Source organism: Pinus tabuliformis, chromosome 3_1 (assembly GCF_031772625.1).
Source record: "Pinus tabuliformis cultivar Carrire ecotype Pingquan chromosome 3_1, CPIR1, whole genome shotgun sequence".
NCBI lineage: Eukaryota > Viridiplantae > Streptophyta > Pinopsida > Pinales > Pinaceae > Pinus > Pinus tabuliformis.
Genome location: NC_142301.1, coordinates 259,335,921 through 259,361,906, shown reverse-complemented (window position 1 = coordinate 259,361,906; position 25,986 = coordinate 259,335,921). Strand labels below are relative to the sequence as shown.

General features: G+C 40.1%; 1 protein-coding gene across 1 annotated transcript in view; it reads left to right on the top strand.

Moving 5' to 3' along the window:
- Positions 1-25,986, top strand: part of ECH2 (enoyl-CoA hydratase 2) — a 355,360-nt gene that overhangs the window by 248,333 nt on the left and 81,041 nt on the right. The window contains exons 7-9 of the mRNA XM_089411132.1: positions 12,025-12,064; positions 12,548-12,620; positions 12,711-12,864. Coding sequence (XP_089267258.1) covers positions 12,025-12,064; positions 12,548-12,620; positions 12,711-12,864 — 267 coding nt within the window. The remainder of the gene's footprint in view (positions 1-12,024; positions 12,065-12,547; positions 12,621-12,710; positions 12,865-25,986) is intronic.

The following is a 25,986-nucleotide window of genomic DNA, read 5'->3' as shown; positions in this document are numbered from 1 at the left end:
GAAAATATCTCCTTTGATCCTCTTCTCCTCCCTAATTAGCTTGAGTCCCTCATTGGGTGATCAACCATACCCTTGACCTAATTTTGGGCTCGCTTGGTCCTGTTTGGTCTCGCTTCTTATCAAAGCTAATCCTTCAAAGAGCACTTAGAAACCAAGTTTCCACAAGGATTTTGAGGTCTAGGAATCTTATTTGCAAGTCATACCTTCAAACCCTAGTCCCTAAAACCCTCCTAGCCCTTCGTAGAGAGCCTTTCACCTTGCTTCCCAAGCAAGCAAGCCACATATTTGAGCCTCTCTTGTGAACAAGTTTTTGGGATCACTTTTCATCCTATCATTGATATATTCATTATAGTGGTCCTTATTATACTGGGTCTCCTCCCATTGATGAAAGTCCGTAAAGAGCAGGGAGCCTTAGTTGAGGTGACAGTGGGCTATCGCTCCATTGTTGCCCCTTGACCTAGTAGTTTCTCTATAGGATCCCTTCTTAGGACCCTTGCTAGTTTGAGCGGTAACATGGCCTAGCTGTCCAACCTTTTTCCCTTGTCGTCTAGCCTTTTTTCTCTTGGTCATGAGCCCCAGAGGGTTTCTTAGGTCCTTGACCCCCTTGTTTACCCTAGCTGCAGGATTTTAAGCACTCGACCTACCTTTTGGGGAGTCATCTAGCCCCTTTGAGGCCTCATCCCCCTAGCGGCAGCCCTTTAGGGCTAGGCCACAGCCCCTAAGGGCCTTTTCCCTTTAGTCACAGGCCTTTTTAGGCTAGTGGCTGCCCTTTTAGGGCTTTTCTGCCCTAGTCGTAGTTGTTAGCCCTTTTGAGCCTTTCTTGTTGAAAAGTGTAACCAGGTTCGGTCTTCATAATGACATGTAAAAATGATTCTATGTAATGAGATGTAAATAAGAAAAATAAAATTATTTTATTGACTTGCTTCATGGAATTCATGCGAAAAGGATTTTGTTTTTTGAGTCAAGACTCCCATTGAGAGTCTTTAGGATTTATTTGTCATCTAGTCTTAAAATGTGAGTCATTGTCATGTAATGAAGTCATGCTACACTTTGTAAAAGGTCAATATTGTCTATGTAAAGTATCCTCCAAGAACTTGTCATCCATCCACTTCAAGTCGGCGTACAAATGATGATAGAACATGCTAGATGAAGTCAGCCTAACTCTAGCAGTCAAGTCGGCCTAAATATCATGTGGAGAGGTGTATAATTAGATGTACTCGACCTCCATTCGAACCAAGCAATTTGACCTGAATTCGGTGAGACAAAAGTGCAAAGAGAAGTGCGAAGAAAGGATTAAAAAGAAGTGCGAAGAAGAGGCAGAATAAAATTGCTAAGAGAGGGCAGCAAAAGAAGTTTCTTCTGGGTATGCGAAGGAGTCTTTGGGATTTACGAAGTAGGGTTCCTTCTGGAATAGCGAAGGAGGGTTTCTTCTGGGGCAGTGCAAAGAAAAGTATCTTTTGGGGCAGTACGAAGAAGGATATCTTCTGGGCAGTATGAAGAAGGGTTTCTTTTGGGGAAGCAAAGAAGGATTCTTCTGGGAAGGTCGAAGTAAAAGACCTAGAGACCGAGATTCTCTAGGGGAAGTTGAGAAGGAGCAGCGAGAAGGATAGAGATCGACTTTCTCTAGAAGGAACTGAGGAGATCAATACAAGATCAAGAAGAAAGGTGAAGAAAGGAAGAGGCAAAACATCAAGGTTAGTGACAAGGTTCTTGAGAGGATACTAGAGTCAAGGGTTGGTGTCATGGTCTTGGTACTTATCAATTGAAGATCTAGAAGAAGAATTTTGATTGGATTTTCCTCTCGAGAGGTGAAAGGTTTTGGCCCTAGCTGAGAAGCCTACACACTGTGTCACTTGTCTTTTATTGTGCACATTGGTAATTGTCTTGATGAGAAGAACACATTAATAAATTAACAAAGAGAAAACTATAAGTTAAGAAATAAAAGTACATCACAAGCAATTACCAAGAAGAGATTGTTAACTTTTAATGCCCCAGATTTTTCAACATTTCCCTTCCTTCGTTGGTGTTTTGGTGGTGTTTTGCAGTCATTTCAGCCAAGTTGTGGGGTTTTGCAGCAGTTCTTCAGCTAATTTTTTGTGTTTGCAGGCTTGTGACATTGTTGAAAATTATTTGGCATTGGTTTATGGTAATTTGCATAAAAAAATCAGTTTATTTGGCTAACACTTGGTTTTGCAGATTAAGTAGCCTCCTGGGTTAGGGTTTCAAGGGCCAAAGTTGCCAAGCAAGGCCTCAAACAGCCATTAGTGCCCTAGTTGCAATCATAAGAAGGCTGGTCCATTTGTTTTCAGCTGACAAATTGCGTTGTGGGTCATTGGCCCAAGTCTCAATTCAATGGAAAGAGCACTAGGCCATTTGGCCTAAAGGTTTTGCTCTTGTTCCGCACATTTTCCTTGTGGTTCTGTTCTTCAATTCTGAATCATTTTGTTATAGCAGTGTATTCAGTACTAAAACACTCTAAATCTAAGCCTAAATCCACTAATCAATCACATAAGACATTGAGAAATAACCTTAAGTCACCAAAGATCAAATCTTGGGATCATATTGATTGCATGCAAGTGGATTTAGTGAACTGTTTGATAGGTTGTCATATCTGATATATATGCTACAGCCATTTACATTTATGCCTACAGTAGTAATTAAGTTTAAAATAGTGACACAGTAACTCATTGGAAATCATATTTCATTATTATATTGTCACTTGCACTCATTGGGTTTGCACCTCTATGCACATTTGATCATTTTCTGAAGCCTGTAATAATATTCCAAGGTCTGAATATTACTGGTTGAAAGTCATCTAATCTCATTTAGCTTTTGTTCCTTATGCCTTGTGAATCTTGGATAAGTACTTAGTTGAGTAATTGGGTGATTTTCTTATTGCTGCAATCATATGATTATTGGCTGATCCATATTGTATTTCTGCATAATCATCATCTATTTGCACTCTTGCATTTACACACACAAGTTTTCTAATCAAGCTGATAAGTGTTTAACAAGTTTGGCTAATTGCTCTAAGTCACATTGTGGATTAATGCTCTTATTTTCTCATTGCCATTGGATAAGTGGATTCATTGCTTATTGTTAAATTGGATATCTCTTGTGGATGCTATTTTAATCATAATTAAGACATCTAATTTTCTCTCTTGTGTATCTAATTGGCTTATTGGTAATTTATTGAGCGTTTGATCTTGTATTGTTTAACACTTAAGCAATTGTCTATTGGCAACATTTTTTGGCACTGTTAAGTTTTGAGCACTTCTTCTTGTGGTTGAGATTGTTTTTATTCTTATACTTCATTAATCAAGTACTTAAGAGCATCAAGTAATCTCACCTTAAGAGCACTCATATCTTGCATTTGCATCTTAGGATTAGTCTCTTGCATTAATTAATTTACTTCCAAGCATAAGCTTGGTCAATAGAGACTTAGGCCCACCTTCATCACCTAGCTTGAGGAGCCTAGCACCTCTTTAGTGGTTAACAAGGTGACCTTGCAGTCGTCAAATCCACAGTCTCTACGTCGGAGGCATTGAGTGGTTAGAACCTAAGGGGAGGTATCGTTAACGAAGCCTTTGCTTGCTTCCCCTTGGCTTCTCTCTCACAACCTACTGTAGAGACTAGCTTCAAAACAGTTAAGAGGAGAGATACATTTAGAATAAACATATAACTTAAAATAAACCGAGACTCTGCATCTCACCTAGATTGTAGGACTTGCATCTCATTTAGAATAGTGAAGCATCCCTAAGCAACAACTGTTTATCCTGTAACTTGGTAAAATTCTATCTGAAGCAAGTAATTGACTCCATTTAAGGCACTGATCTTCATAATAAATTTAATCAGATAATTTAACTTGCTAATTCAACCAGGTTGCTAGGCCATTCAGTTGTGTCTCTCGTATTTGTTGGTTGCCAACGAGTCTTCCATCTTCACATTTCATAGGGACTACCCCCCATAGCTTGTTGTAGGGAGACAACTAGAACGGAGAGGGCGGGGATTAGAGGGACAACCCCCGTCCGGAGTCATTGTCACACTATGTCTGTATAGTTTGGGCGACAACAGGCAATTCGATTTTACTGGAGGGGAAGACGTTTTCAGTTCCACAAGCTGGGAAGAGTTTCCAGAGGGCCAAAGAAGCATTTTCCTAGCCAGCAGCAGGTAGGACGGCCAGATTAACAGTCGATTTAGGCAGCACGTGTGGCAGGCAGCGCCAAAGTGACGCAGAGCCTGCACATGCCAAGTTGGACAGCTAGTTTTTCAATCGCAGTGAAGTGTCGGGATTGCTCGAAGAGAGGGTAATTTCCCTTAGAGAATTTTTTCCAGTATTCCTCTTGGATAGATTCGCCAGTTTGGCGATATTTATTGTACTCAGAATTTCTCACTAATGCTTAATAATATAAAACCCTTAGTTGCTCACTGGTTTTCCCAAGTTGGGTTTTTCTAGGGACTTTTGTCCAAAAACAAGTGTGCCAAATTTTTGTGTGTGCCAGTATTTTCTCAGTTTCCAGCACTATTATTTTCCACAGTATTTTTGTGAAGATTGCAGTGCGTTTATTTTGTTGTTGTCATAGCAATAAACATTTAATTAATAGTTAGAATAAATAATTCCAGTTGCTGCAATAGGATTTCAGTAGTGAAATTTTCCAATGGTATCAAAGTGATTTTGATCAGACGGGGAAGCTTAGAAGTGAAAGGAAGAACTTGTCCAGATTCAGAGAGAGTTTGGCAGCACAATTTTTAGATTTGCACAGAGGCTGGCTTAGCAGATTGAATTGCTGGGCAGAGGGTTCAATTTTTCTCGTGTAGGTGGCAGGAAAAAATCGCAAAGCATAGGAGTGGTTCCAGCATGCAGTAGCAAAGCTGAAAAGAAATTTCGAAGAAGCAAATCAGTATTTTCGCTGGGCAAATTCCTTGTTTGGGTGCATAAGGGTTTTGCAGCAATTTGCAATAGCAAAATCAGCGCTGGGTGGATGAGAAAGGAGTACACAGAGGGAAATTTCTCTTAGGGGATTTTGAGTTTTAGAAATCCGATTTTCATGTTGCAGATTGGCAGGAGCTATGGGAAAAATTCCTCACTCCAAAAGGGAGTGCGTGCAGTAGATCTAGCAACCAAGCAGAGGGAAAGAGGGAGATTTTTGACCAGATTCAAAGATAGCCACAATCGGGTTTAGAGATCAGGATAGGTTGGACTAAACCTCCAACTTTGTCATATGGAAGGAAAGGATGACCTTCCTATTGGATGAACATGGCATGAAAGCCTATGTGGACAATGTGGTGGCAGTTCCTCAAGATGCAGATCGGTTGAAGGAGTACAGAAAGGAGATGGTGAAGGCGAAGAGATTGATCCTATATGGAGTCGGGACCATGTAGTCTCAAATGTGGCAGAAAAAGGAATGACCAAGGAAATGTGGGATGCTCTCGTCTAGCTATATCATAACACTTCCGAGCAGCGAAAGATGTTCCCACAGGAGAAGCTAAGAAGCATCAGGATGATGGAGGGTGAAGGCATAGACTCCTTCCTCGCCAGGATTCAAGAGGTTCGAGATCAACATGTAGTCGTTGGGGAGGCACCTCAACCAACAGAGCAGTGTCTCAGAGGAGTGGTAGGCATTTGTCCAAAATATCTTAGGCAGAGACATATTGCCTAGATGGGACATGATGTGGTTAGACTTGTAGAAGGAGGAGTGCAACACAGATGTAGAGAGTTGCGCAGTAGTTGGTGGGCAGTGGCAGACAATCACAATGGCTAGACATTAGCACCGTGGCAGAGGGTGATACAGAGACATGGTGTTGTAGTAGTATTGCAACACTAGAACACCTTCCCCACTAAGAGGGATTGTTAGTTTTTGTAGCATCGGAGGTGTTCTAGTCTCGAAACTTTGTGGAGAGGCTAAAACACAGGAGTTCTTCATAATCTGAAATCGTTTCTAGAAATTCCACCTAGAAGTGTCTTAATTAGATTATTAGCCTATTTTTTAATATTTCCTAAGTCTAAACTTAGGAAAAGTGGTTAATTAATCAGAATTAATTGAGAAAGGTGAGAATTCTCTAGAAACTCACACGGATTGATGAGGAAATAATCTTAGCCCTTGATTAAGTTTTAATATTGACCATTGTAGGTCCAACAGAAGATTATAAGAAGTCGATGGGTAGATGGAGAACACAAACATAGAGATCGATTTCCTTGGGCAATTCAATTTCCAGAGAGCAACAACAGTTGCTTTAAGAGTGCAAGCCAGAGAAGGAAGCAGAGGGGCAGAGACACTAAGTTCGGAGGAAGCTTATCTAGTTTTGGAGAGTCAAGAAGAGGAAGCTAAGATTTTTCTTCGGGAGGTTGCACAGAGGCAGTGTAGAGCCTCAAGTGGGCAGTTTGATTTTACTAGAGGGGAAAACATTTTCAGTGCCAGAGGTCGGGAAGAGTTTCTAGAGGTCTGAAGAAGCATTTTCCCAGCCAGCAGCAGGTAGGATGGCTAGATTGGCAATCGATTCAAGCAACACGTGTGGCAGATAGCTCCAAAGTGATGCAAAGCTTGTGCAGGCCAAGTTGGATGGCTAGCTTTTCAGTGGCATTTAAGTGTCGGGATTGCTCAAAGAGAGGGTAATTTCCCTCAAAGAATTTTTGCTAGTATTCCTCTTGGATAGATTCTCCAATTTGGCAATATTTATTGTACTCAGAATTTATCACTATTGCTTAATAATATAAAACCCTCAGTTGTTGCACCGGTTTTCCCAAGTTGGGTTTTTCTGCGGCCCTTTGTCTAAAAATTAGTGTGTTAAATTTTTGTGTGTGCGTGTGTGTCAGTATTTTCTTAGTTTCCAACGCTATTATTTTACACAGTATTTTTGTGAAGATTGCAATGTGTTTATTTCGTTGTTGTCGTACCAATAGATTGCTCATTTAATTAATAGTTAGAAGAAATAGTTCCATTTGCTGCAATAGGATTTCAATAGTGAAAATTTCACATCGCCATAAATCAAGGAATTGCCAAAAACAAGATAAGGGAAAATCAGGCCACAAGAACTCCTTATCGACAACCAAATCATTAAATCAAACATCACTACCAGTTTGCATATCCATATCACTCAGACCAGAAACAACTGACTTATGTTCCAAAGAATGTCGATGTCAGCGTAATCTAGTCTTATGATAACAATTTATTTCAATAATCGCAAGGTAGCACAATAGATTGATTTTGGATTGTTAGGTCATTGTACAGTGTGACAATTTTGTACCACTGGAGTGTAAAAACTTCTGGATAACAGAAATATATATAGAAATATTTTATTAATAAATGAATAGACAGATGATGATTGATTACAATGGGGTTCCTGGCTTATATACCGCCACGGACACCCTTTGGGAAAGGGCATGATCTTATGATCGTGCCCTTTCATCTAATTAAACCTAGAATTAAAAAATAACCTAAAATTAACTAATTTTTTACATAACATTGCCTTCCTCTCGAAAGAATGCTTTGTCCTCAAAGCATGCGCAACGACGGATGTGTTGACAAAATGCTTCATTCTCCCAAGAAACGTCTTCTTTGGGAAGTCCTTCCACTTGAGCAGATATTCCAAGATAATCAATGTCACACACTGTAAAAGGTTTTGGATTAATCTCTCAATTTCCGTTTTTTTGGAGATGTGGATATCGGTATGACTTGATGTTGACAAGGTCTGACCCTGCTTTAACTTCTGTTCTACGCTCAATTTCCCTACTAGGCGGCATCTTCATAGGTAGGTCTTGAATCTCTAGTGATTCTTCTCTGGTCATATTTGCAGATAACATTTCTAATTGGTGACATTGTATTGCATAAGCAGGTGCTCTTCTTCGACTCAGCTTCATCATCTGAGATGATGATACAGCATGATTTTCTGGTGCTTGGAATCCATGTAGTTTGTACTTCTGACCTCCCCATTTGAATTTTATAAATTGTACTTGATGGTTGGCGGCATAAGTACCTAATGTTCGTAGCCATTGGATACCTAATACTACATCTACTCCTCCTAACGGTACTGTGAAAAACGGAGACTCTAAGCTGAAGTCTTGAATCTGCAATTTAACCTTATGGCATTTTCCCACCTTTTCAATCTTCTTACCGTTAGCTATCATCACTTTCATGTTTGGTAAGGGAAACGAAAAAATATTGAGTCTCTTTGCCACGGTTGCATCTAAAAAATTGTGTGTGCTTCCAGAGTCGACGAGAACCACTACTTTGTTCTTCTTTATGTGTCCTTTTAACTTTAAAGTCTGAGGTTGTGATATACCTGTCATAGCTGATAATGATACTTGTGGAATACTTCCATCATCTAGTTCTGGTGAGAATTCTGGGGCGTCTTCTGTGTCTTCTACGTCATAATCTTCATTGTTTGAATCATTGGTTGCTTCACAATTATATAGGTTCTTTGGTTCTTTTCCTTTAGCACATCTATGTTTGGGGTCCCACTTCTCACCACAGCGTTTAAATTTACCCTCTTTTATCCTTTGCATTTCCAAATTAGATTTTTCGTCTTCACGACGATGTGGTGGAACATATCTTGTATTATTTTTGTCCACATACTGGGGTATCCTTCGTCTTGCATAAGCTTTTTCCGCTGTTGACCAAAATATTGGTTCGGATTTCTTTTCGGCTGTTTTTGCTTTTCGTCTTGCTTCTTCTATAGATGTAATATCATGCATCTCAAGTTCTGCTTGTAAATGGGTTTTGAGTCCCGATATGTATGACTGAATTAGACGAGATTCTGATAACCCAGGTACTCGTGTTACTAAGGTCTCCCATTCTTGAGTGTATTCATCGACACTTCCTTTTTGTCGTAGTTTGATGAGTTTTGAAAAGAACTCTTCTTCCTTTACACCTTGGAATCTTTTGAAGAATGCATCTTTAAATTTCCTCCAGCTAATGACATGTGTTGTCTTTTTCCACCACATATACCAGTTATATGCTTCTCCCTCCATTTTCATGGATGCATGCCTGAGCTTTTCGTCATCGTCAATGATGTCATATATCTCAAGGTATTCTTCTGCTTTATTTATCCATGCAACATTGTTTTTTTCGTTTCCATCGAATTTAGGCATCTCGACTTTTGCCCTTCGCTGGTATGTTGCCACTGGTTGAGCGAAAAAAGGGTGTTGATTGGTAAAGTTATCCCAGAGTTGCTTGTTTGTAAAGACTGTGTTACTTGCTTCTTGGTGGGGTGTCGCTGATTTTTTTGGGGATTCAACCTTGTCATGAGAGTCTGTGGAATTAGTTGAATCCGACGAGACGTGTTCTTGATTCTCTTCACCTTCTTTCAGTAGTTGTTCGGGCGTACAATTCGACCTTTTACACAGAACTTTTAGCATTGTTAAGACCTCTTTGAAGTTTACTTCTGTTTGGACATGTTGACTTTCCATTTTTATCTCTATTCGATTTGTCGTATCTTCAAGATTTTTGATTTTGTCCGCTTGCTCCCCCAGCTTGCTCTCGACTTCATTTAATCTTTTACTGACCTCGTCGTGGTTGTTATTTATCTTATGCTCTGCATCCAACAACCTTTTTTGGAAATCCGCCATTGTCATTGTCGACATTGAGCGGGTTTGCGGGGGCGTGTATTTATTTGCCAGCTAAAATGTTTTTCCCCTCTTTTTTTTTTTTTTTTAAATTAACTAAAATAAGTTTTATACATATAACTTTTAATTAATTAAAATAATTTTAATTAATTAAATTAACTTATATATATATATATATATATATATATATATATATATATATATATATATATTATATATCTTTTAATTTAAAATAAATTTTAATTAATCAAATTATATATATTATATATAATATATAATAGAATTATATATACGTTATATATGAAATATATAATTTAACGTAATATATATTTCACGCTATATATATTTGAATATATATATATATATATATATATATATATGTATTTAATTAATTAAAATTTATATATTATATATAATATATAATATATAATTTAATTATATATATATATATGTAATATATTATATATAATTTAACGTAATATATTTTGGCGTTAAATATAAAACAGACAGTCACGTCTGTTGGTGGGGGGGGGGGGGGGGGCGGTCACCTCGTTCAAGAAAAAAAACAAACCTCAAGCGGATATCACCGCAGAGATCACTGCAATGAAACGACGCAGACTTCAGTGTATCACCGCAGAGCCACCCGCAATGGAAGAGCCCACTGCAATGGAAAACGACGCAGCCTTCAACGTATCACCGCAGAACCACCCGCAATGGGAAGAGCCCACTGATAGTTTAATGTTCGATAAGTTTCAGGACAGGAGGAAAAGACGTGACTGTGGGCGGACGCAGCGAGGACGGGAGGACGGGGGACTGTGGGCAGCGGACGGACGGCAACTCTACACCGAGAATGAACCGCTCTGAAGTGTGGATGGAACGGTGCGTGGATCTGCGTTATGAAAAAAAATGACTCACGTAATTGGATAATTGACGGGGCAGGATGTCAGAAATTCTGACTCAGAATAGAGATGGTGGACGAGCAGAGTTATGGCAGTAGGGACAGTTTCGAATGGTCGTGGACAGCGAAGAGTGACGGTCCGGAATAGTAACAGCGAGGAGCGCAGACAGCAGCGGAAGCGATGAAAATTGATGAATAGAACGAATATGCTTGGAATGACAACGAACTACGCAGCGGTTGCCGAAGAACGAACTGCTCCGATACCAATGAAGTGTAAAAACTTCTGGATAACAGAAATATATATAGAAATATTTTATTAATAAATGAATAGACAGATGATGATTGATTACAATGGGGTTCCTGGCTTATATACCGCCACGGACACCCTTTGGGAAAGGGCATGATCTTATGATCGTGCCCTTTCATCTAATTAAACCTAGAATTAAAAAATAACCTAAAATTAACTAATTTTTAACATAACAACCACATTCAGAAATTCATATGATCTTGTATCATCAAAGATGACAGTTTCAAGAATTGAGAAAGAGGAGAAGACATCAATAGACAGAAAAAGGTATCAAGCATTTTCATCAATAGGCTTTGAGGACAAACCCTTTCTAAGGGGAAGGCAATGTTATGAACATAAAATTAATTAATAATAATTAATATATTGAAGAGATATGTACTGACTATTCATGAAGGGGCACCTGCCTAGGTATATAAACAGGCCTTCATTTGTAACCATATATTTCATTTGTAACCATATCATATCATATCTCTTGTACATTCAACATTTATAAATATTGTTTGTCATAAAATGGATGCTTACATATTCCAGATTTTCTAAACATTCTGTTGAGTATGAACCTTGTTCATTACATTTAGATTCTAGAATGATGAATTCAAATCAATGTATCTGTATTTTACTTTTTCTGTTTCATTTATAGTTTATGAATCAGTGTATTTTATTAATGCACCTGAATCTAAATCAAGATATATCATTTAGTACTGTTTTACTGTTTAGTATTTACATTGCGCAATGATGAATTTGCATGGGATGAAATGCTATTGCTGGGATTTTACCATTTTTATTATTTTTATATTTTAGAGACAGGGTCCCCTATGCTAGGGACTCTGATTCCATCATCATCACCCCCTAAATTTCCCTAAAATGTGGCAGTGCTTCCGCACATCCCGCATGAGTGCCTCCCCGTTTCCATGCACCCCCATCCTAGAAACTTGGTGGAATATTGATACATACATAAGTACTTTTTCTTTTTTCAATTACATAAGCGTTAATGCATGAATTTGCTTCAATGTTTGCAAAAATATGTTTTCATGACATGTCTGTGACTTATCATACTGTCCTGTTCCACATTCTTTTTGCTATTTACTGTTTAGGTTTCAGCTCCTCTATCAACCATTTTTAGGAATTTCGTCAATCCATGGCACCCAATCTACCTTGAAATAGTTTTAGGTGTTTCTATATCTTCACTGATGACAGTTAATAGCACTGCAACTGATTCTTTTTCTTTTTTGCATTTATGATGTTATTTGGTTTCAGATTCAAAACAGAGCTCACATCTCAGGACTCCATGATAAAGGTATGCATTCTCTGGTTGGACAAAAGTATTGCAGTTATGGTGGATTTAACTTCACCAACTTGTTGGAGCCTATAAATTTATACACATTCACATGGTAAAGTAATGGTTGAAAAGCACACCATGTCCTTGTCATCGCTACATTACACCACAAAAAATCAGGGATCATACCTAAGTTAAATTCTTCAATGGTGTAGTTGACCACAAAAGATAAACTAATGATTAGGAGATGGATAAACCATGATAGATTCACATCTAGGGATGATGTAAAACAGTTACCTAGAAAGGAAATAACCAGAGACACATGAACTGAGATAGGATTTTCTATGGGAAACTAACTATATAAATTAATATGGCAACATTAACACTGGGTGGAATATCCTGTGAATTTTGTTTGTATTCATTTTTATGAGAATGTGCTTTGTGGTGTCTTTAAATAAACAATGAAACATTATTCTTAAGAAGAAGCTCTGTGTATTTCTGCAGGAAAAGCAGCTATCTTAGAAATAGAAACTATAAGCTGCAACAAAGAAACAGGAGAGGTGCTTTGCAGGAATAGGTGAGACCGGAAGTCCTGGTTATAATTTCTATGTCATGGTTTTCTCTATTCCTCCAAAAGGCAAATTGCATGCTTTCTGTTTTTCCACAGGAATACACTTTATCTCCGTGGTGCAGGTGGCTTCTCAAAGACGTCAGATCTATACTCATACTCATCTCCAAGTTCCAATCCCAAAGTAGCTTCTATTATTATACCTAAGGATATTCCTTTTGCTATACATGAAGACAGCACCAAGCAATCTCAGGTAAGAGTTGGACTAATGGCTTTGTACTGAGACAAAAGATCGGATGGAGTTACTCTTTGTTTTTTATTAGCAAGTATTCTTTTAAGAAAGGGATTGGAAATTTTAACCTATCTATGAAAACCATGCTTGACAAAAGAGCTGTTAAGGAAGCAAAAGAAAATAGAGGCTAATGGACTCCAAAGTCTTTTGATGTTGATTGTGAAGTTTCTTGAAGTTAGAGGTTAATAGCTCCTTGCCTATGGAAGATATGAAAAATTGTCGCCAAGATATTGTCCAGAATTCACTTTTAAAGAAAAGATAAACTGTATCATATAGCTTGCAATGTGCACTTGTGTAAAGATGCATCCAGTTTCTTGTGTTAGTTATTTCAAAAAAGCATTGACTCAATTTGAGAATGTTTTATCCAGCTATTCGTTATACAAGAAGTACAGCAGGAGATCGTTGGACCAATAAATATTATGGAGGAAAGAACAAGAAAACTGTAATGTTCCAAAATTAAATATTTGCCAGAAAATTGCTTAACCAAGATCTAACCCTAAATTTCTACAAACAGTAGCAGAACATGCACCATGAAATTACGGCGACAAAAACTGTTAAAATTGGCAACTAGGGCCAAATTCCACCTTGGGACAGCTCATTTGATGGAGATGATGATTGCATTGGATTCCTCTTTTCGAGAGGTCCAAGATTGATATAAAGATCATCTTATTCGGACAAGCAAAAGTGTGATTTTGAATTTATGTCCACACGTGCAAATTGATCAAGTCGGCTTCATCATTATGTAGGCTCAGGGAGCCCAATGGATGTGTCCCTTCACCCACATCGAATTGTGTAAATACAAGAGACCTCACACCTCATTTGGACATTCATCACTCACACATTCTTCTCTCTTCATCAGATTTGTTCGTACAACTATTGGGCGGCCTTTCTCTCTCACACGTGCGACTAGGAGGACAGATTTTCTGGGTAGAATTAGAGGACGAATTCCAGACTTCAGGGACAGGCTTGACCAGCATTGACTAAGGTGTTTTTGACTAAGTTTGACTTTGGTTTTTGGGTCAAAAGTTTGATTTTCTCAGGCCGCATTGCTGGGCGCAAAAACCGAGGATTTCTGGGCTGGTTGACCTGCATTGACTGCTGTTTGACCGCAGAAAAATTAGTGGTTTTCTCTCTCCTTTGACTGAGTTTGACCGATCTGTTTTGGGCTGAAATTGACCTCGTGATCAGGCCAAGTTTGACCAAAGAAGACCGAGCTGCTTCAAGGAAGAATTGCTGCTGTTTTGACCAGCATTGACTTTCTAGTTAGCGCTGAAGTTGGACTGCAGTTGACTACAAAAATCTACAGGGTTGTTTTGACTTTGTTTGGGCAAGTCTATTCGACTTTTGTACTCTCTCTATTGAACTTTTGATTTAATAATAAGAAGAATCGATCAAAGGGTTTTCCCCACATTGGGGTTTTTCCCTGGCATCCGCCAAATCTGGTGTCCTCTTGTCTTGGGTTGTCTTCTGTAGTTTGTTTTATGTTCTATCTGCTTTTACTGTCAATGTGATTATTATGATTGCTATTGGAAATTGGAAATTGTTTTTTGTTGCTAAGGAACATTGAAGTAAATTGTGCTAAGCATAGAACTTACCATTGTTATCTAAAATTAACATAAACATATTTACAATATGGAACCTAGAAATGCTGCAAACTCATAAGAAATATTGCAAACTCAACTTTATTAATAAAGATATAATATGCCAATACAATTGCTAGAGTTCGCTGAGATAAGATGGCCACAAAATAGTTTTCTGCAACCTGAACCAGGCCTCCACAAAAATACTTGAAGATGATGCCCAAGTTGAGGATTTGAGTGGTCCTCACTCCAATATCACTGAAGCTCTATGAAACTCTTGGATGAAGTCTCCTCTAGGAGTGTTAAGTTTTCATCCAACTCTCAACAACATACCCGAGGGTTTTCGTCCTAGGGTTATTGTCGTTGGAAACCAGGTTCTCCAACTTTCATCAAGACAACATGCACAAATCCAAGATGTTGTCAAATGGTCTCCTCCTCTTTTATAGATCTCATCGACCCCTCTAGAGGCCCTTATTTTGTTATTATTTTAATCACTTATTACATTTTCCCTCCTTTTAATTCAGGAAAATGGTAAATCAGCCACCATCACTCTTCAGGCCACTGAAAGTCACTTCCCACCATCTCCTCCTGTAGATCTTCTCATTATGGTTCCAACAAACTATTACACTAAGGTGTTCTATCAAGTATTCCTCCCGGAATGCCACCTTAAGTGTAATTAATTGAGTTAGGCTCAATAATAACCCTATTTTTCGAAAGTTGTTGGAATGCAACAGAACAAAAGGCAAGTTGTGTGGATGATGGAATATGCCAAGAGAATGCCATCGGATCCCATAAAAACTCCTCAAAACCCCATAAAGCCCCTCCAGAAGCCCTTGGGCCCGCTAATGGAGTAAATTTGCTCCTATGACCTAGCTGCCTCCAACCCTGGAAGTCCGTCATGACCATGCTATAAGGGAAACTAGAAAAAGGAACATGACAAATCCTCTCACCCCAAGATTGCTTGCCCTCAAGCAATCCACATATGTCAACCAATCTAGTGGTTTAGTACAACTGAGAACCAATACCTAGATCCCATACAAACCACTGGGTGATACCATGCTAACCAAACCTAATTGGGTCCATCAATACTTGGATCCCAAAGTCCCATCTATCTCAATCTATGATCAATAGATCTGTCTAGATCCCAATGCCACATAAGTCCTAGAGCCTGTGGGTTACGATACCATCTTGACCCTCCATCACTGTCCCTGCCTGAGGGCTCGTGTTGTGGTATGCCTTTGGCTAAGAGTATCCTCTTAAGAATCATCCCATCAATAGAGTACCAACTCATCACTTCTCTGCGATCTATCCCCTGGGAAGGATCAAATGCCCGGACACCTGTATATGGAACTAGTCTACTATGTCAATTTTGCTCTATGCTCGACTCTTGTTGCTATGTCCACTCAACCAATAAGGGGAACTTTGCTTCTCTCTCTCTCGGATGGATAAAGGAGGGAAAACAATGTTGCAAGCCCTATCTATGTACTCTTGGAGGGAGATGTTGTTCAAAAATACTGCCACTGCATCGATCTGCCCCTCATCAATAGCTAGTAGGTCATCCTCCTCCATAGACAACTCATCATGATCCTCTAGCTAACCCTCCATAGACGACTCATCATGAGCCTCTCGCTGACCCTCCACAGACGGCTCATCATGTATATCATCCTCATATAAGTTACGCTCCTCTATGTGTACTACTTGTTGGATCATCATTGGTAGCTCATCATCAACATCTCCACACGACTATGCATGCTCCTTGAAGGTATCTCCATGAAAATCAATAGAAGAAGAATACTCACCAAAAGGGTCAGCTGGGATCTCCTCCTGTTCTACCTCCGTCATCTCCTTTGTGCTACTTGAGCATGAGTTGTTAGGCTCCCAAGGTCCCTTACAAATGAAGCAAAGACCCCTCCTTCTCAGCTCATTCTTGTTGCATGGTTGGTCACCACAAATCCTTTGCAACTCCTCTTGGTGTTGATTTGGGGTAGCATCGGATGTGCTCTAGCCACAAAAATTGGTGGAGAGGCTAAGGCACATGAGAAGTCCAATACCTAGAAAGGGTTTGGGCAAATTCTAAATAGTTTGGGAGATATTAAAATAATTAATATTTTTAATAGAGTCCCTAAGTCTAAACTTAGGGAAAATAAAATATTAATGTGAATTAATATAAAATTGTTTTAGAATGGTCCAAAAGTCATGGATCAAGCCAGATCTAATCTTAGCCGTTGATTAGGGACTTAATCTCGGCCATTGATTTTTCAACGAGAAAAATATAAATGGAGGCTTGAGGGTCACTTGGAGAACACACCAAGAGATCAAGATTTCGACTTTATGGGGCTAGGTTTGCTGAGAAAGTTGAGAGAGTGATCAGAATTGCAGATGAGGGGCACATACAGAAGCAGAGAGACAGAGATAACACCGATAGGATCAGCACTGTAGCCAGAGAGGGACGCAAAAGCAGCCAAGGGTTCACGCAAATGCAGCCAGGAGCTGCACAGTGCCTCAGAGAGCTAGCCTGGGTGACGCAGAGGGCCAGAGGGTTGACGCAGGCCAAGCCAGAGAGACGTTGGGCTAACGCTGGCCAGAGAGAGGCTGACACAGTCCGTAGAGGCTGACGCTGGGGTTTCATGGGGCAGATTGGAGTTGTGTAGTTGCCAGAGTGTTTATCTGTGGTTTTAGCCGATATATCTACTTCTGAATAGAGAGGTGCTACTGCCGAGATTTTTCTTTGTTGGGTGAGCTAGATTTGGCACCCAAATTGTATTATGAAACTGCTTAATAAATCAAACCCTTAGATCGTTGCACTGGTTTTCCTGCATTGGGTTTTTCCGGGGACATTAGTCCAAAAACAACGGTGTCACTTGTGTGCTTGTTTCTATTTCCTTCAGTTGATGATTTGTAATGTGTTGAGCATGTACCTTTATTTATTTCCAGTATTTACATGGTAAATAACTTGTTAATTAACAGAACAAGTAAGTAGGAATAAATCATAAGTATATGAAGGGTTTCTAACGTGTCAGACTTAGAAATTCCAACATGGTATTAGAGGGTGGTTGTAGATCACAGGATAACTGAGGACATCGGCCGAGCAGAGCAACAACAACAGAAAACAGTTGTCTCGAGTGACAAAAGTTGTTCCTAGTAGAGTAGCAACAAGGAAGGGGTGACGCAATGCCTGCGTCATCAAGATTGAGCCAAGAAGAGGCTGAGGGAGGCAAAGACAGGCTCACGCAGAGGCCAGGAGAGCTGACGCAGTTGGCTGGGGAAGCTAATTTGCTAGTGTCGGGATTGCGCAGGGCCTAGGAGCTCTAGCCTTCAGTGACCAGTTTGCTGGGGTATAGGAGGCTGTGGGTAAGTTGCAGAGAGGAGTTGGTGGGGTACTGTAGTCAGAATAGTACCTAACAGGGCAAGGCCAAGGAGGAGGGAGTTTCTAGCCGAGAAATTTGGATCAATGGTGCAACTGCACAAACGATCAGAGTGGGGGCATCTCGACATTGGCAGAAGGGTTTTTAGGAAGGAAATCGAGGCTCAGAGGGAGTCACACCGAGAACTTCCAGGAGGGAAGTAGAGGAGCAGCGAAATGGCACTACATGGAGTAAGAGACCAGGACAGACTGGACGGAGCCTCAAATTTCGTAGTCTGGAAGGCCAAAATCTTATCCATATTAGACAGGAATCGTGTCAAGCACTTCGCCTTGAGGACGATAGTTATCCCAGTTGACCCAGCTGATAACGACAGGTACTAGGATGCAATGGCGAGGGCTAAGAGTATCATCCTTGATGGGGTCAAGGATCATATAATACCACATATTGCCAAGAAGAACACAGCACAGGAGATGTGGGAGGCCCTGACCAAGTTGTATTAGCAGACTTCCGTGTAGAGGAAGATGCTACTAGAAAATCAGTTGCGATCATACAAGATGCAGAAGGGAGAACAAAACGACCCATTCCTCAGTTGATTGAAGGAGATCCGGGATCAGCTGACTTCCATAGGGGCAACGTTGGATCCAGAATTGATGGTGAGAAAAGCCCTGAACGCAATCTCAGAAGACTAGGAGGTGTTTGTCCAGAGCATACTGGGCAGGGCGACTCTTCCAGGTTGGGAGGAAATTTGGGCTGCTCTTCGCCAAGAAGAGATCAGAAGGCTGAGCAAGGTGGGAAGCAGTGGCAAGGGGATCAGAATCAAGAAGGAGGAGGAGGATGCTTCCCTATCATCTAAGGGAAAGCAAGAAAAACAGAAGAAGGAGGACCTCTCCAAGGTCAAATGCTTCCACTGTGGGGAGCTAGGTCATTATGCGACCCAGTGTCCAAGGAAGAAGAGTAAGGGAGAGGCCTCCGAGACTAAGGCAACGCCAGCAAGGGCAGATAAAGAAGTGGAGACAGACGATGACTGTGCCATGAGTACACACACACCACTTGAGCAGAAGTGGGGATATATCGAGCTGTAGTCAGACGGACTACAGGCTATGAGGGGCAAGATCCTCGAGGTACCCAGCCTCTTGGATTAGACCTTGCTATGGGAGCCCCGAAGAGGAGTAGTAGTATTGGCAATGTCAATAGAGATAGATGCGGATGGAGCGACAGAGGGAGCTACAGTGCAAGATTCCTAGGACAACGCGAGGCTAGCAGGCTGCAACAATGCGAGAGGCATGGGAGTGTTGCACCAGTGCAGGATGGCACAAATAGATGTGCAACGGTGTGAGATGCATGGAGTTGTTGCAACAACACAGAGGTCAAAAAGGGAGTACTTGTCAGTGACAGAGGGAGCTTCAACATCAGGAGTGTTTCTAGCTTGACAGATATGTCAAAGTTGGGAGATCAATTACTTACTTCTCGGTAACTGAGGTGCAGTGCAACAGTTAGAAGTGGTAGTTCTGTTAAAATTGGCAACCAGGGCAAAACTTCATGTGGGTCATCTTATTCATGGCTAATAATACTTTTTATTAGATTCCTCTCGTCGAGAGGTGTAGGATTGATATAAAGATCATCCAATTCCGATAAGTATTCATGGAGATATGAATTTATTTTGATTATGGAATTATTATCAAGCCGACCTACAACTCATGTAGGCTCAGAAGCCCAACAGTCGCATCTATTCACCCACCAACGTTGTGTATAAATCAGTGTTGAAAATATCGGTATCGGCAAAATATCGGCGAGGGTCCAGAAAATATCTTATCGGCAATATCGGCGAAAATATCGGCAAAATATCGGCAAATATCGGCAAGCATAAAAAATAATTTTTTCAAATTTTTAAATATAGCCGATATTTTCAAAATATCGCGATATTTTGCCGATATTTTCCGATATTTGCCGATATTTTGAAAATATCGCGATATTTTCAAAACAAAAAATATCGCGATATTTTCTCGGCGATATATCGTTTTGTCGAAAATATCGCGATATTTCCGAATATCGCCGATATATCGCCGATATTATCAACAGTGGTATAAATATAAGAGGACTTTTCCTCATTTGGACTCACTCATCTCATCACATCTCTCTCTCTCTACTGCGCAGATATGAGTCTCTTCTCTACTGCGCTGAAATGGGTCTCTCTCTCACACATGTGAAGCCAGAAGCTGTTGAATTTGAAGCTGTAACTGCAGAAGTAAAGATTGACTTGCGTGGCCTAGAACATCTCCTCTTTGGAACTGCATTGTAGGTTCATCTGAACCTCCTTTGAAAGCTGCAACTTTTGGTGGTGGAATGAAGTCAATCCGACGAACGGTTTGCAAGATATCGACTGCCCTAGTTTGAAGCCGGAAACTGCTGAAACTGAAGCTGCAACTGTAGAAGTAAAGATTGAATTGCGTGGCCTAGAAGATCTCCTCATCTGAACTGCGCTGTAGGTTCATCTGAACCTCCTCTGGAAGCCGAAACTTTTGGTGGTGGAATGAAGTCAATCCGACTGTCGGTTTGTGAGATATGGTCTGCCCTAGTTTGATAATGAAGCCGCTAATGCTGATGCTACTGATCTAGGGTTTGCTACTGCTGATATGAATCAGATTTATTGTACTATTTCTCTCTGCTGAATTATTGAAGATAAAAGAAGATTTGATCAAAGGGTTTCCCCACACATTGTGGGGTTTGTCCCTGGCTAGCCGCCACATCTTGTGTCTCTTGTCTTGGCTTGTTTTCTGTCGATCATTTAATGTTCTATCTGCACTTTACTTTATGTACATGTGATTGCTAATCGGTGGAATATAATAAGAAAAAGAAGTAAACTGTTATAAGCATAGAACATACCATAACTTAACAAGTTCTTTGGGTAGCACGATGTAGTAAGATGAGAGGGGTTGCAGTGGCAGTGGCAGGGCCATGGGCAGCAGCACAGATGTAGAGGGAGTTGCAGTACGGATGCAACAGTGGCAGTGGCAGGGCCATGGGTAGCAGTACAGGATGCAGCAGTGCAGATGATGGGCAGCAGGCCTAGCATCAGCACAGGCACTAATGCCGAATGATCAGGGTGATACTCAGTGAGGAGTATTACTAGAGCACAGTCCTCGCTAAGAGAGAGTGTTGATTTAGGGTAGCATCGGGTGTGCTCTAGCCACAAAAATTAGTGGAGAGGCTAAGGCACATGACATCTCCAATACCTTGAAAGGGTTTGGGCAGATTCTAAACAGTTTGGGAGATATTAAAATAATTAAAAATTTTAATGGAGTCCCTTAGTCTAAACTTATGGAAAATAAAATATTAATGTGAATTAATATAAAATTGTGTTAGCATGGTCCAAAAGTTATGGATCAAGCCAGATTTAATCTTAGCCGTTGATTAGGGACTTAATCTTGGCCGTTGATTTGTCAACGAGAAAAGTATAAAAGGAGGCTTGAGGGTCACTTTGAGAACACACCAAGAGATCAATATTTCGATTTTCTCCGGCTGGGTTTGCTGAGAAAGTTGAGAGAGTGATCAGAGTTGCAGCTGAGGTGCAGTGAATATAGAAACAAAGAGGCAGAGATAACACCGAGAGGATCAGCGTAGTAGCCAGAGAGAGGGATGTAGAAGAAGCCAAGGGTTCACGCAGAGGCAGTCAGGGCTCATGCAGAGGCAGCCAAGAGTTGCACAGTGCCTCAAAGGGCCAGCGTGGGTGACGAAGAGGGCTAGAGGGTTGACGCAGGCCAAGCCAAAGAGACGTTGGGCTACGTTGGGCCAAAGAGATGTTGATGCTGGGGTTTCATGGGGCATATTGGAGATGTGTAGCTGCTAGAGTGTTTATCTGGGGTTTTAGCCGGAATATCTACTTCTGAATAGGGAGGTGCTACTGCCGAGATTTTTCTCTGTTGGTTGAGCCAGATTTGGCACCCAGATTGTATTCTGAAACTACTTAATAAATCAAACCCTCAGATAGCTGCACTAGTTTTCCCGCATTGGGTTTTTCCGGGGACATTAGTCCAAAAACAACAGTGTCACTTGTGTGCTTGTTTCTATTTCCTTCAATTGATGATTTGTAATGTGTTGAGCATGTACTTGTATTTATTTCCAGTATTTACATGGTAAATAACTTGTTAATTAACAGAACAAGTAGGTAGGAATAAATCAGTAAAGTACATGAAGGCTTTCTAACGTGTCAGACTTAGAAATTCCAACACTTGGGTCAATCGTCTCCTAAATTGTTTTATGTTTTTCTTAACCAACCTTTCGGCTAGTGATAAGCAAAAGATGAGACCAATTGTTCCTTCTGCCATATGGCCGACAACCTAGATTGTTACTTCTTGCAAATGGCCTCACGGTCTCCAATACATGAAGATAAAATGGATTGCATATGTGTTATGACCATGTCAAGATGATGTTTCCTAATGTTGAAGAAATATTGGAACATTTGGAGAATCAGGTCATCACACTCCAAATCAAACATGATGTTATATGTTCTAACCATGCCCATGATCTCTAGAATTTCCAGCTTCTTCCCATAGGTAGGTCCCTCACTGTTATCCAAGTCTTGAAAGGTTTCCACTATCAATCTGAAGATTCTCCTCATAATGCCATCATTGTAAGGGGATAAAGGAGCGGTTAGCACCATGATATTACTGAGACAGGTGGCAATCGAAAGTTTGACCCCTTCACAAGGGTGCTCCAAATACTTGTGTTGTACCAAGGCAAGCATGGTTGGTTTTAGAGCCCAAAGAGATTCGATCTACCTAGTTCAGAGATACACTTGTAATTTGGCCAACAGAAAAGGGACTCAGCCCATACACACAACGTTGTTACTCTGACCAGCACATGACAATTAATTCACATATCTGGATTCATGCATATTGTTGTTGAGAAATCTTGGGGCAGCTAGATTAGGTGATTTCGCTTAATTTGATCACTGATTGTGATGTAATTTTACTTAACTTGATGTATCTTCTTATCGTTGATTATTATAGTGTTCTTTAATCATCAAGCAACTACCAAACAATGAAGATCAATGAGACAAGAGGACACAAGATGTAGGCTACTAGCCAAGGAAAAAACCTCTCTTCTTGAGAGGAAAACCCATAAGAATTCTTATCTTCTTATAGAATGTTCAGATGACGAATTCCAAGACCTATGACCCTTGACAAAGACCCCTCCAAGACCAAGTCAAATTCTCCTTTTTGATGAGCTTGTCTTCCAGAAAGTCAACCCATGTCAACCCACTCCAAACTTCAGATTTTTGGTCACTTCTTCAGAATTTTGGCTTCTTGTTTCAGGACTACAATTTTGGCTATTGCTGCATAAACTCTAGCTGGAACGTGTGAGATAAAGATGGTGAATTTCTTCTCATTTCTCCTTCGCTTGGACAACTGCTTCTTCTCTAGCAATTCGGCTTGCAAGATAATCCTTCTTTCATCTGATTTCGGTCTCCTAAGATGACTACAATATTTCAGTCTCTACTGCAATAAGTGATGCCTTAGTTTTTTCGCACGTGTGAGGAATTGTAGCCCAAAACTCAAATTTTCAGTTTCACCTTCTATCTCCTTGTTTCTCCTTCTTCGCTTGTCTAAGGTCTTCCTTTCTTCCTTGATCAAACTGCTTGGATGCTCCACAAATGAGGTCAAGTACCTCTTATATATAGGCTACTTGAAGGCTCTTAATAGGCCAACTTCACTGTTTTATAGGCCGACTTCTCTTCTTGAAGGCTAACTTGTCTTGGAGGGTGTCTTTTGACATTTTGACTTTACAATAAATTTCTTTGACTTGATACATGATGCCCAATAGGGTCTTTACATATTACAATGACTCAATTGACTCCTAGACTTTATAACAAAGCCCTGGAAGCACACAATGGGTGCTTAACCTACAACTAAAATGATCTTGAACATGAAACCCGTGCTTCAAAATAATAATAATAAATTATTTTTTTTTCTTTACATCAATTATTAAAACATGATTGCATTAGACATTATCAGGGCCTAACCTAGTTACACATTTTAACACTCCCTCTTAACTAGGGAGGTATTCATAATCCATACAAGGTACTTGGACATTCTCATACTAAAGAATTCTCATAAGAAGAGTCGGATCGGTAAGCCATCTCACAATCTATTTAGCTTATATTAGTGCATCTCATCTTATCAACCAACATTGTCATATAGCAAGCCCTTGACTAACAACTATATCTCTCCACAAGAATAGAGCGCAATGTTGGGGAGACAATGATTATAGACACCTTCATCATTGTCTCTCAACGCACATACCCCATCCTGATGTTCACAAGGTATGTCCTTGTAGGACCATTCCCATCTTGGATTAACACCTCCTCATGGAATTTCTTCTTTGACTACTCTTACCTATTGGATGCGCTACCTCATCCTCAAAGAGTATTAGTATCAATCTCAGATGCTTACCCAATCCTCCATTTTTTCTTCATAGCATGAAGACAAGAATGATGTGTCTATCTCTCCGTCTCAACTAGGGAGGATCTAGTTATTCCTATTAAAAGGAATATACCCAAGGTCCCTCTTAACAAGAGACTTGTTACCAACAACAACTCTCTTTGGTGGGGATCATGGTACTATCAGCTGCTTGTAGGGCTCATTCTTTCGGCATCATGTCATGAACTTTAACTTCATCATGGAGCCTTCTTCTTGTAGGGCATCGACCATCTTTTCCATCACTTCCCTTAAACGAAACATTGTGTTGAACCAATAGTCATGTCATCCTTTTCTTCATTGGGGAGAGACCTTCTAGTCCACATCTAGCTATCCTTCATACAACTACCTCATCCCAATCATGTTACTTTTCGGATCTTCCATCTAATCTCATGAGTACTAGTTGTAGGTGACTTCTACAATCTTCTTCTGGTAGCCTTGTTTCAACCCAACTAGATGCTTTCTCAAAAATAAAAAATGAACATTAAATCAAAGCTACCTCTTTATGATGGCCTTTTGTCATGACATTTGCTTCTTGCAACATCAACATCCTTTCGCACACAGTAAGAATCAATCTCCATGTTAGTATTTGTAGCATCGGATGTGTTCTAGCCTTGAAATTTGGTGGAGAGGCTAGAATACATGAAATCTTCAAAACCCAGAAATCATTTTTGGAAATTCCGCCTAGAAATGATTTAATTAGATTCTTAACCATTTTTTTAATATTTCCTAAGTCTAAACCTAGGAAAATTGGTTAAGTAATCAGTGTTAATTAAGTCAGGGCATGAATCATCAAAAAATCACATGGATCGATCCAAAGATGATCTTAGCCATTGATTTAGTTTTAATGTTGGTCGTTGGTGCTCCAACAATGGATTATAAGAGGAAGTCGATGTGGTGATGGAAAAATCATCCAGTGCAGATACTCAATTGCCCAGGCAGTTCAATTTTCTCTTAAACAGCAGCTCAACAGAGATGATAGAGCGAGGGGGTGAGTAGCAAGTGGAAGAGGAGGGGAGCAACATTTCGGGAGGAAGATTTCCCATTCCCAGGAGAGGCAAAGGAAGGAAGGATGAAATTTCTAGAGGGCCAGCGTAAGCTCTGCGCAAAGGGTGACGCGGCGAGCTCAACGCAGAGTCTAAGGAGGTTGTTTCAGAGGCAGAGAGTAGTTGTGGGGTGAGAGAAAATTATCACAATACTTTTGCCAGTATTTTCCTCAAGATTAGATTGCCAGTTGGGCATTTAAATTATTGTACTCCAAATTGTTGTTGAAGATTAATAATAAAACCCTCATCTACTGCACCGGTTTTTCCGCATTGGTTTTTTCCAGGGACAATTGTCCAAAAACAAATGTGTCAAAATTATTGTGCGCTAGAATTTCTCAATTTCCAGTATTTTATTTTCCATAGTATTTTTATGGTGAAAATTGCAGTTGTGATTTTATTCGTTGTTTGTTGTAGCAAATAAACTGCGTAATTAAATTTTCACATGGTATCAGAGCACTATTGATCACTCGGAGAGCTCAGAAGAGAAAAGGAAGAATTTCGCTGCTCAGTGTGGGCAACAGGTCGAAATTCCAAGGGGCAGCACAGTGTTTTTGCCAAGAGACCGAATTGCTTGAGGAAGACTGTGTTTTCTGAAGGGTAGGAAAATTCGATTCTT